Source organism: Benincasa hispida, unplaced genomic scaffold (genome assembly GCF_027475165.1).
Source record: "Benincasa hispida cultivar pf3 unplaced genomic scaffold, pf3_genome.v1.1 HicScf380, whole genome shotgun sequence".
NCBI lineage: Eukaryota > Viridiplantae > Streptophyta > Magnoliopsida > Cucurbitales > Cucurbitaceae > Benincasa > Benincasa hispida.
In genome coordinates this window covers 16,529-27,000 of record NW_028326471.1, presented here as the reverse complement: position 1 = coordinate 27,000, position 10,472 = coordinate 16,529, and the positions used below count along the sequence as shown (strand labels likewise).

Sequence of the window (10,472 nt, the reverse complement as noted above, 5' to 3'; positions counted from 1 at the left end):
CGAGCGTTCAAAATTCGACCTATTTAAAAGAAAAAAACAACAACAATATTTTTACAAATAGTTTGAAAACAACAATATTTTTCTAAATAGTTTCTAGAAGGATAATATCCTTTTAATTTTCCCTATGTTTGAGCATTTGAGTGGATTACACTCACTTGGGGATGCATCCAAATATTTTTATTTTAAATCTGAACAAAACTTAGCGGGTTAAAAATGTTGATTTCATTCCTTATTTTAAGTTTCAGTTAGAAGTGACTTGAATGTTTGGACATTTGTAAAATCACACATAGAAAAAGTTGTGAGCAAAAATTTGAAATTGCTTTGGAGGGTTTTTATACATTAAAACTTACTTGAGTGCTTACAAAAATTATTTTTAAGGTAGTTTTCATTTTATGTCTCAACAATTGATCTATTAAGCATTCTATTTTTCACATAGATTTTAACCATTTTAGAGTTTATGAAAATAATATGAATTAACTAATTTGTCTTTATAAAAAACAAAAAAAGAAAACCTAAATTCAGTTTAAACTAATATTATAAATTTAAAAAGAAAAAACAATCAGAAAAGTTATAAGAGCATAAAAATTGATCATTAAAAAGTTGTTTAGTGGCTAGCAATTTAGATAGTTCAATGACATTGTAATATAAGTTGTGTAAAAAAAAATAATTTGTTTGATTTTACAACAATTGAATAGTTAAATTTAACAAAAAAAAAAAAAAAAAAAAAAAAGAAAAAGAAAAAGAAAAAAAGAATACTAGATATATTTGAAGCTAACTTAAATGACAAAACTACTAAAAATATTTTCAAATATAACAAAATATCATTATCTATCGGTATTCAATATCTATCAGCAGTCACATCTTACTATATTTGTAAATGAGTTAGCTCATTTTTCTATATTTGAAAACAATCCAAATAATAATGATAATAATTATTTTGATTTATATATATGTTGTAAACTTGATTTGATTTTTTTTCAAGCGACTAAGAGATGGTTCGAATCTCTCTACCCTATTATATCACGATCATTTAATGTCTCTTTTTATTTATTTATTTATTTATTTTTTAAGATATATTGTTTATAGACAATAAGAGATTCGTTAAAAAAAGTGGAAAATGATCCAGTTGATTTTAAAATAGTCCAAACATTTTAAAAAAACGAAATTAGTGAAGAATACTTATTAGACATCATGAAACATATTTTTAACAATTTAAACCCAATTTTGTTATATGAAAATTGCATTTAAAAGTATAAAAATAAATATTAAAATAATTTTAAGTGGTTAAAGACGTATTTTGAACCATTTAAAATTTGATAAACGTGATTCTAACAATTTCAAATTCACTTCCAAACAAGTACTGAATTAATAATAACAAATATTTTAAAAGAAAAATATCAACTTATACTCCTGAGAATTTTGGGGATTATATCAATTTGAACTTTGAACTTTGGGGTTGTATTAATTTAAACTCTAGACTCTGGAGTTGTATCAATTTAAATCTCAAACTCACAATTATATCAGTTAAAACCATGAAGTTTCATAAATATATCAATTTAAACCATAAAACTTTCATAATTATATCATTTAAACTTTTAATTTTGATAAGTATATCCAAATGAAACATAATTGAGGGTTTAAATTGATATAATTATGAAAGTTCAAATTTTAAATTAATATACATATAAAATTTATGATTTAAATTGATATAATTTTCAAAATTTTAAGATTTAAATTAATACAACTAAAAAATTGAAGAGTATAAATTGATAATTGCTATAATTTTAATCAATGGCCTGGGTTGTGCTGACGTGAATTTATTTATTTATTTTTATGAAATGCAAACATGCGGTGCATGATAATTGCCGCATGATTAAATATGTGCGGCTTCTAAAATGATCCACATGTTTAATTTAATCATTAATAAATCAAATTATAAACCACAGAGAATTACAATACAACTAATATTTATTAATTGAAAAAGGTACATAATTTATTTATTTTAATATTTTAATTAGTTATCTTCTTTTTAAGAAAATACATAACTGACCTTTATATTTGGTCAACGTGAACTTATACTAATAATTTTAAGGTTTGGAGTTCAATCCTCCATCTTCACATATTGTCATTATCTAGTTTTATCGAAATGAGCATATTCAACTGACATAATAATGTAAACGATTGACATATATGTAGTTTGAATTCCTTATCATTATTATACTAAAAAGAAGTATCTAATTTTTGAAATTCAAGCTCTATTTTTTTCCCCCTACAAACTTATTTGTTTTGTTGGCAACTTTCAATCGATATTTTCAGTAACCACATAAAATTTTAAAAAACTAAAAAATATGAATTTTTATACCTCATGTGATAATCATTTTATCTTTTGTTTTTTAAAATTAAGTCTATAAACACTATTTTCATCCTTAAATTTCTTCCTTTTACTATCTACTTTTTATAAAATGGTTTAAAAAACAAGTCAAAATCTGAAAAACTAAAAAAAAGTTGTTTTTAAATTTTTTTTTTTTTTTTTAAAAATTTGGCTAATAATTTAACAATTGTGCTTAAAAAAATGGTAAAAAATAAGGAAGAAATATACTTAATTTTTAAAAATAAAAAATACAAAACAAAATGAGCACCAAACAGGGTTTTATTTTTTAGTTTTTAATTTTTAAAAATTAAACCTATAAATATCCCTTCTGCCTCTAAAATGTTTGTTTTTATTATTATTATTTTTTTTACCAATGTTTTAGAAAGGATGAAAAATTTTGAAAACTAAAAAAAAGTCATTTTTATTTCTAAAATTTGACTAAAAATTTAATTGTTTTTTTTTTTTTTTTTTTTTTTTTTTTTAAAAAAAAGCTATTGACACTTACTCGATTGAGTAGACAAAAACAAAACAAAAACGCTATCTTCATTTTTTCTAATATGATTGCCACAAAATTACGATTGTCAAAGCTTTAACCTAAACTTTCCTTGTTCTGTTCAAAGGGCAGCGATTCTGCTTGACTGCAGTCATAATTTTAATTTTCAATTGACCCCTTCTAAACAAATTCAACCCCGTGATTCAATTCTATTCTATTTTTTCCCGCAATCCAATCGAGAATTTGTGCCGCCACTTCACAAAAAGGAAAAAAATGATCTCCATTTTCGCTGGAAAGTATTAGGAGCATCGCCGCCTCTGTTCTGTCATCTTCAGGTCTGGGATCAGCCCCTTTCCCTTTATTTTCGATCTTTTTTCAATTCTGAAGAACCCCATTAGACAAGAAATTGAATTTCATAATTTGAATCGTTTTGTTGTTTGGGTTTCATTTTTACTTCTGCAGATTTCGCTGGTTGTAAGCATAATGGCTTTGGAGTCGAACAATGGCGGCGAAGTTGGAGCGGATAACTCTCTCCAGTCCATCTGTTACAAGCGGGGCTCCTTGCGGCTGCTCGATCAGGTAGTTTTTGGTTTTGGGTTTTTTTTTAAAAGTTGAATTATGCCTGTTGAATCCATCTTGTTAAACTCCGAGTTAGAGTTTCTCACTTGGAGTTCACTTCCTCTGACGCCGGGTTGGTTGTGGCCCTTGATATTGCAAAGCGTCAGAGTTCGACTCAATTATGTTCCACTTTCTCTGACACCTAGTTACGTGTAACAGCGGTGTTGGATGGTTGTGGCTGTTGAGGTTGTAAAGTGCTCAGGCTCGACTTAATTATTTTCCTTTGGTATAACACTCGAGCTCGTTTGGTCAAACCTGGAACTTGAGGATTTGACTTTTTCACATTTTTCTATGCCGTTTCTCGGTTCCCAGTGCACTTGGACTACCTTTGGGCCTTACCTGGAACAACCTCAGCAGAACTGAAATGATATTTCTTTTGTTTGTAATCGGCTATTTAACTATTAAGTGAAAAAGAAACCTTGAGTTCTTGATTGATGCCCTGTATGGACCAGTATTGTATGTTTTTTTTGTTTTGTTCATTGGCTTTCTTTCAAGAAGTGAACTGTGTTTGTTCACTTATTAAGATAAAAATCTTTAATTAACAGTGTGGTTGTTTTTGAACAGAGGAAACTCCCTTTGGAAACTGTCTACTTGGATATCAAGGATGCAACAGATGGATGGTAATCTATTGCAATCTCTGTCTAATCAGGGTGTTTGTTTCTTCCTAATTCTCATGCTCTCTTGAACAAACCCTCCCCGAAGATCACATTCTTTTGAACTTTGAGGATTTGTTCAATACTATTGGATATATGAACCTTCATCAGCTGGTCTGTGGTTTTTGGTTTAGGGTTGGGCTTGTTTGTGGTTTTTGGGATCACAGGTTTAAATTGTATTTGATGGATTTCCAAAAAAATTATAACCATAGTGTTAGAGGATTGGTATAATTAAATTTATGATAACTCATAAGCTTAAGCTTTTGGGTCAATTGGTAATTTAACATGATGTCAGAGTAGAAAGTTCTGTGTTTAAACCCCTACAATGTTATTTTCTCTCCAATTAATGATTTCCACCTGTTGGGTCTTCTACATATTTCAAACTCGCAAATAAGGGAAAGTGTTAGAGTGTTGATATAAGATTAAATTTACCTTCACCTATCAATTTAAGCTTTTGGGTCAATCATTAATTTATCATGTAGGATCAAATGATGGTCTCGTATAATCTTGTGTAAGCACATTCTATTGTTAAGAAAATGTTGGGCTCCTAGTGTGTTCTCTATGCAAAGCATCTGATTGTTAAAACCAGTTGTCTGGCAAAGTTTTGTAATACAGTTCTCCTCATGTCGACTGTAACAAAGGATTCAAGACAATTCCTCAGTACTTTTCCATAAATTACATCCTTTCTGTCTTTAAAACCAATGTCTTCGATGTCTATCATGATATTACCCATCACTGCCAACAAATCTGACTTGTTGAAAGTAAAGCATTATTGAGTTTTTGTTTGCTATCAACAAAATTTGTGATATTCTGAAATATTTATTGGTACATCAGGCAAGCAATAAGGGATATGGTAGTACGTGGGGCACCTGCCATTGCCATTGCAGCAGCCCTTGCTTTGGCAGCAGAAGTGTACAACTCGGACCCTTTTAATGGGACGCCCAATGATGCAGCTTCATTCATTGCTGAGAAATTGGACTACTTAGTCTCCAGGTTTTCCACGCTGTGAATATAATAATTTTCTCAATTCATTATCTGTGTTTTTACACATATTTTTCTTGTTTTAGAGAGCAATTTAAAATTGTTTTCTGGCCTTTCCTACAGGCTTTTGTATAGTAGCTTATGTGTTTTTTCCTAATTTGTAGTCGGCCAACTGCGGTTAATCTTGGAGATGCTGCTATAAAACTTAAAGAAATTGTATCTGGGGCCGCTGCTATTTCTTCTGAAGCCAAGAGTGTCTTCCAAGTATGAATGCGTAGTTTCATCTGACTGTTCAGTTTAAGCTGTTAATCGTTAGTTTACTTGTAATTAAGCTTAACAAAGTGGTAGAAATTTTTGTATGCATCGTGTCGAAAGAATTTGGTTGATTTGTTATTTATTGAACCAATTGAGCTTGGTTAAGCTGACATTTGAAGGATGCTCATTTTGTAAACTCTTTTGAGTATTTATAACTGGTTGAATAAATAGGCATATATAGAGGCTGCTGAAGCAATGCTGGAAGATGACGTTGCTTCAAACAAAGCCATTGGGTCGTATGGAGCAAATTATATCTGTGATCAACAAAAATCATTGCAGAAGTTTTCCGTTCTAACGCATTGCAACACTGGCAGGTATTTTCTCAAACATAAACTCTAGTCTCTTCCCTCTCTTTCAATTTTGTTCGTTTGAACTTTTAATGCAATATTGCTACATAAAGGCCTCCTGACTAACTATTACTGGACTTCTTCACTTTTCAGTCTAGCAACAGCTGGATATGGTACTGCCCTTGGTGTTATTCGTGCACTTCACTCTGCCGGTGTGTTAGAAAGGGCATACTGTACCGAAACGCGACCCTTTAATCAAGTGAGTTTCTTTTTGGAATCTTCCCTTTTCAATTTCCTCTCTTTACATTATAACTATCTAGTATAATTTGTAAAATTTTTTTTCTCAATGTAATAATACAATGTGTAAAATGAGAACGACCGAGTGTCTATGGAAGCTCTAGTTAACTTCTCTATCAATATCAGTGGTATTTATATAAAATATATGTTTCCTTTTTGAACATGTTGTGGCCATTTTCCTGATTTTGGTAACTTCAAACCTGTGTATTGAACGGTTTTGGGAATTGTTTTAGCCATAACTCTCTCGACTTGTTGTAAGTTAACTTAATTTTTGCAATTATTGTAGGGATCTCGACTCACAGCCTATGAGTTGGTCCATGAAAAGATACCTTCTACTCTGATAGCCGATTCTGCTGCTGCCGCCTTAATGAAATTTGGAAGAGTAAATGCTGTTGTAGTTGGGGCAGATCGAGTAGCTGCAAATGGTATTTTGATGTCCCTTCATTTATATGCACCTCGGTTTTTCTGGAAAGAGGGAATTGAAAGTTCTGTTAATGAATTGCAGGTGATACTGCAAATAAGATTGGAACCTATAGTCTTGCATTGTGTGCAATGCATCACAAGATTCCATTCTTTGTGGCTGCACCATTGACTTCCATAGACTTATACCTTTCGTCTGGAGAAGAAATCGTTATAGAGGAAAGGTCTCCCAAAGAGTTGTTGAACTCTCGCGGAGGTCTCGGTGAGCAAGTCGCGGCATCTGGTATCGCTGTCTGGAACCCTGCTTTTGATGTTACTCCTGCTCATCTGATTTCTGGAATCATAACAGAAAAGGTCATCCTCTTTACCACTTTCCTGTTTAAAACAGTTGGAAGTATCCAACTTCTGTTGATATGTTTTATCTTTGCAGGGAGTCATCACGAAGGCAGTGGGTTCTGAATCTTTCAACATAAAGGAGTTCGTTCAAAAGACAGAGGGGGCTCGTGCATAGAGAGGTAGCATTCGTTGTTGGCAACGTGCTATTCTGCAGGTACACTAGAAATAAAAATGAATATACCTATCTTCAAATTTGAGATAAACTGCATCATAGGTGAGTTTTTGAGAAATAAATGTTCTTGTTCATTGGAATCAATATATACGATATTGCAATTGATCAAATCTCTGGCAATTCATGGCTCTCTTTCTGAAGGTCTAATAACAATGCAATCGATTATACAACTTGCTGATATTCTGGCTTAGTTTCCATTGCGCAATGATCAAAGTAAAATGTTTCACTTGCCAATTGCAATTCTCACTTGAGTTGTGACTCTTCTCTGTTCTTTATACATCCGTAATAATATTGAATAACTATAGTTCAACTGAATAAAGCTTATATCTTCGATCAAGAAGTCAGAAGCCTTGAGCCGCCAAACCCCACTTTCTTGAACTTACAAAACAATGATAAATCGGGCAACAAAATTGGAGAGGTTCGAGATCTCCACTCTTATATAACCGATAATTTGCCCCAATAACCACTTTAAAAGAATGGTATTATTATGCTACGAGTGCAAATCGAAACTGAAAAACCGAATAAAATTGAACAAATTGGTTCAGTTTGGTTGATGTGAACTATACTTGTCAGTCAACTCCGTTGTCGTTAAACGTTCGATTGTTTTATATACCTACAATCACTTATTCAAATTGATTTAATTACACTTGTGAATTTAACGGTGTGGCCTACAGAATTGCAAGAAACCATACAATGAAAGTCGTACTTGAGTGGCTCAATCCACTTAACCTGGCCTTATTTCCCTTTCCGATACCAGGCCATCTAACGCTTCCCATGCTTCTTTTCCTATTCCATTTTTTTTTGAGCTATGGGACATCAGAAAAAGATCAGACTTTTTTAATTATTATTTTTATATAGAGAAACAAGACGAAGAAAAACAAGCACTTAAAATCTAGAGAATATTATCTGAAAAAACATCTTTTGAGGTCAACAAATCACTTTGAGAGGAGACCAAAGTTACAATAGTATGAGTAGTTTTATTTTCTTCTTGAGAGATGTGACAAAGATTAACAATATTAACAATGTTTCAAACAAAAAGAATGTCTTCCATTAGAATATTAGTTTCATCAAAAGTAATCTCCTTCTTATTTAGAAGTCTAATGACGTCCAAAGCATCAAACTCTACTTCAATTGACAGATTGGAACCAACCTAAACCTAATAAACTGTTTTCAGACTCTCCAACAGTGCTCCAGCTTCTAGAAAACTAACACTCCACCTCTTTTGAGGTAGAACGCAGCCTCCCAAGATCGCTCGACCATCCGATCATGCTTCACCTAAAAGAAAAATAGGGAAAATATCTTTGGTCTAAGTCTTAATATCCAAACAAAGGACGAAAGAGAACAACAACGAGGCTGGTGCAGATAACAAAACAGGGGCCTTAAGGATGTATATGGCAGGTTTGTCTGTCTCAAACACTCAAAAAGAGAAAAAACAGACCGCCATGCACATCATTTTGTAACCATTCATCAATTCCAACAAAAAAGATTCTCTTTGAACATAGGAAGAGACAACATATGTCCCCAAACCGACGAGGAAGTCGACAGACACAGACAACAACTCCCAATCGGATACTATGGCTCTGTTTTTGTTGCGTGTCGCATCAGAACAAAGTAGCATGGCTTTTCTTTGCTTTGCACATGGGTCATATATGTCTTCTCTCTCTGTTTCTTTCAAAATCCCATGTCCTTTTCTAGTACTCCAAATTTTGAATCTTGCAGAGAAAAATGAAAAGGCTTTCCTCTTCCTCCATTTCCCATCTCTGTTTTTTTTCTGACTCGTTTCAAATCCTTTTTGCTATCGGTTTTGAAAGACAAAAACCAAAACAAACCAAACATTGTTATTTAATAATGTTAATTATAACAGTCTTATGTCTAAAAACGTTTCGGGAATCCAAACGTTGTTGGAAACTTCAAAGGCTAAGATAGGAAGTATAAATAAAAACTCACGAGCTTAGAAACAGAGTCTATCTGATCTGATCAGATCAGAAGAAGAAAAAGAAGAAAACCATTGCTTTTTACAAATGGGGTTTCTTCGTTTTATATTATTTTCAAATACGCTACTCAAAGGAGAGGAAGATTCTCACCCAATGACCTTAAAAACTCCGAGTGTCTTTTTTTTTTTTTTTTTACCCACCTTGGATTATAATTATCCAATTATTTGGAGTGGTTTAATAGTAATAAATCTATTGCTTAAGTCCTTATTATAGCAATGCATTTACTACAAATGGGAAAATGCCAACAGCCCAATTGTCAATAAATGATGAATCTTTTTGCTTGTCCTCTGGTTTTCTCTTCCTCTTCCCAAACAGAATAGAGAGGCACAAGAACAGAGGAAACAGATAAGAGTTCGTTGTCATGCTGCTGGCGATGGCGTTACCAAATTCCGACTCTCAGGCGGCGGCTACGGTGGAAGTCGAGTGTGTGAAGTGCTATTCTTGCGGATTTACAGAGGATTGCACGCCTGCTTACATTTCTCGAGTTCGTGATCGCTTCCATGGCCGGTGGATTTGTGGGCTCTGCATCGAGGCGGTGAAAGATGAAGTTGTGAGATCGGGGAAGCTCATCTCCACTAAAGAAGCTTTGGTTCGACTAGCGAGTTTCTGCAGAGAGTTCAGGTCGACAAACCCTCTGGATGAAACAGAGCATCCCATCGCCGCCATGGGGCGGCTACTGCGACGGAGCTTGGATTCTCCCAGAGTGCTCCGCTCAAATTCAAGTAACGTAATCAAACTCGAACCAATCGTCGACATTGGAGATTCAGCTAGGCTCCAACGATCCGGGAGTTGCTTTCCTTCCTTGTCTAGTTAGGGAAAAAAAAAAAAAAAAACAGAGTAACATTTTCAAGCGACTGACTAGCTTTAGTGGGTGGTTTCAATTAGACTTCTCCGACGATTTTCAAACCATTTAAAGAAATGGGTTTGTGAATTTCAGGAGTGAACTAACCATTTTCTAGCGTTTATGATTCGTAAATTTCGTCGTAGTTATTGTATTTATGTATCGAGTTTACGGGTTAAGATGTAATGCAAATGGAAAATTGTATGGAAACAGATTATGTTTGTGTTTGCTTGAAAAATTGAAAGTTAAATAAATCTTAGTAGATTGATTATCTGAATGAAAACACGTTGAAATGAAAGGAAATTTTTTTTTGGTGAGATTTAAGAATCTTGCAGTGGCGGTCGTCTGAGCTCTGCTCTGTTACCATTGTCGGAGTAAAGCTCTGTTTTCTGGTAATTCAGTAATGGAAGCCGCTGGCAATGGTTAGCTTTCTTGTCTGTTATATATCGAGAGCCATATTTGATAGCTGGTCTAGAATTGATAATAATTAAAATTAATTTTGTTAACTTAAGTAACTCGACTAATCTCACGTGAGAATTCGCCTTGTGGAAACTATCCAAATAAAAACTTAGTCGCTCTCGCTCTTAACCTTTTGCTCTCGTTTTTTTTTGTAAATAGTAAAATTAGCAAAAGT

At 33.1% G+C, this 10,472-nt stretch overlaps 2 protein-coding genes across 3 annotated transcripts; both read left to right on the top strand.

Annotated features, from left to right (window-relative positions):
• The first annotated feature begins 2,897 nt into the window (after positions 1-2,897).
• On the top strand, positions 2,898-10,121 carry LOC120071809 (NagB/RpiA/CoA transferase-like superfamily protein). Of its 2 annotated transcripts, XM_039024195.2 has the most exons (11): positions 2,898-3,199; positions 3,327-3,443; positions 4,047-4,102; positions 4,970-5,128; positions 5,281-5,380; positions 5,603-5,745; positions 5,872-5,977; positions 6,302-6,440; positions 6,521-6,789; positions 6,866-6,985; positions 9,313-10,121. In XM_039024195.2, exons 2-10 carry the CDS (start codon positions 3,348-3,350, stop codon positions 6,944-6,946), a joined length of 1,149 nt encoding a protein of 382 aa, XP_038880123.1. In that variant the 5' UTR covers positions 2,898-3,199; positions 3,327-3,347; the 3' UTR covers positions 6,947-6,985; positions 9,313-10,121. The 2 variants fall into 2 exon arrangements, with proteins under 2 accessions (XP_038880123.1, XP_038880122.1); XM_039024194.2 differs by lacking the exon at positions 9,313-10,121 and having other exon boundaries at positions 6,866-7,173.
• Positions 9,359-10,121, top strand: LOC120071810 (uncharacterized). The gene has a single exon (XM_039024196.2). It carries the CDS (start codon positions 9,359-9,361, stop codon positions 9,809-9,811), a length of 453 nt encoding a protein of 150 aa, XP_038880124.1. The 3' UTR covers positions 9,812-10,121.
• Positions 10,122-10,472: the final 351 nt, after the last annotated feature.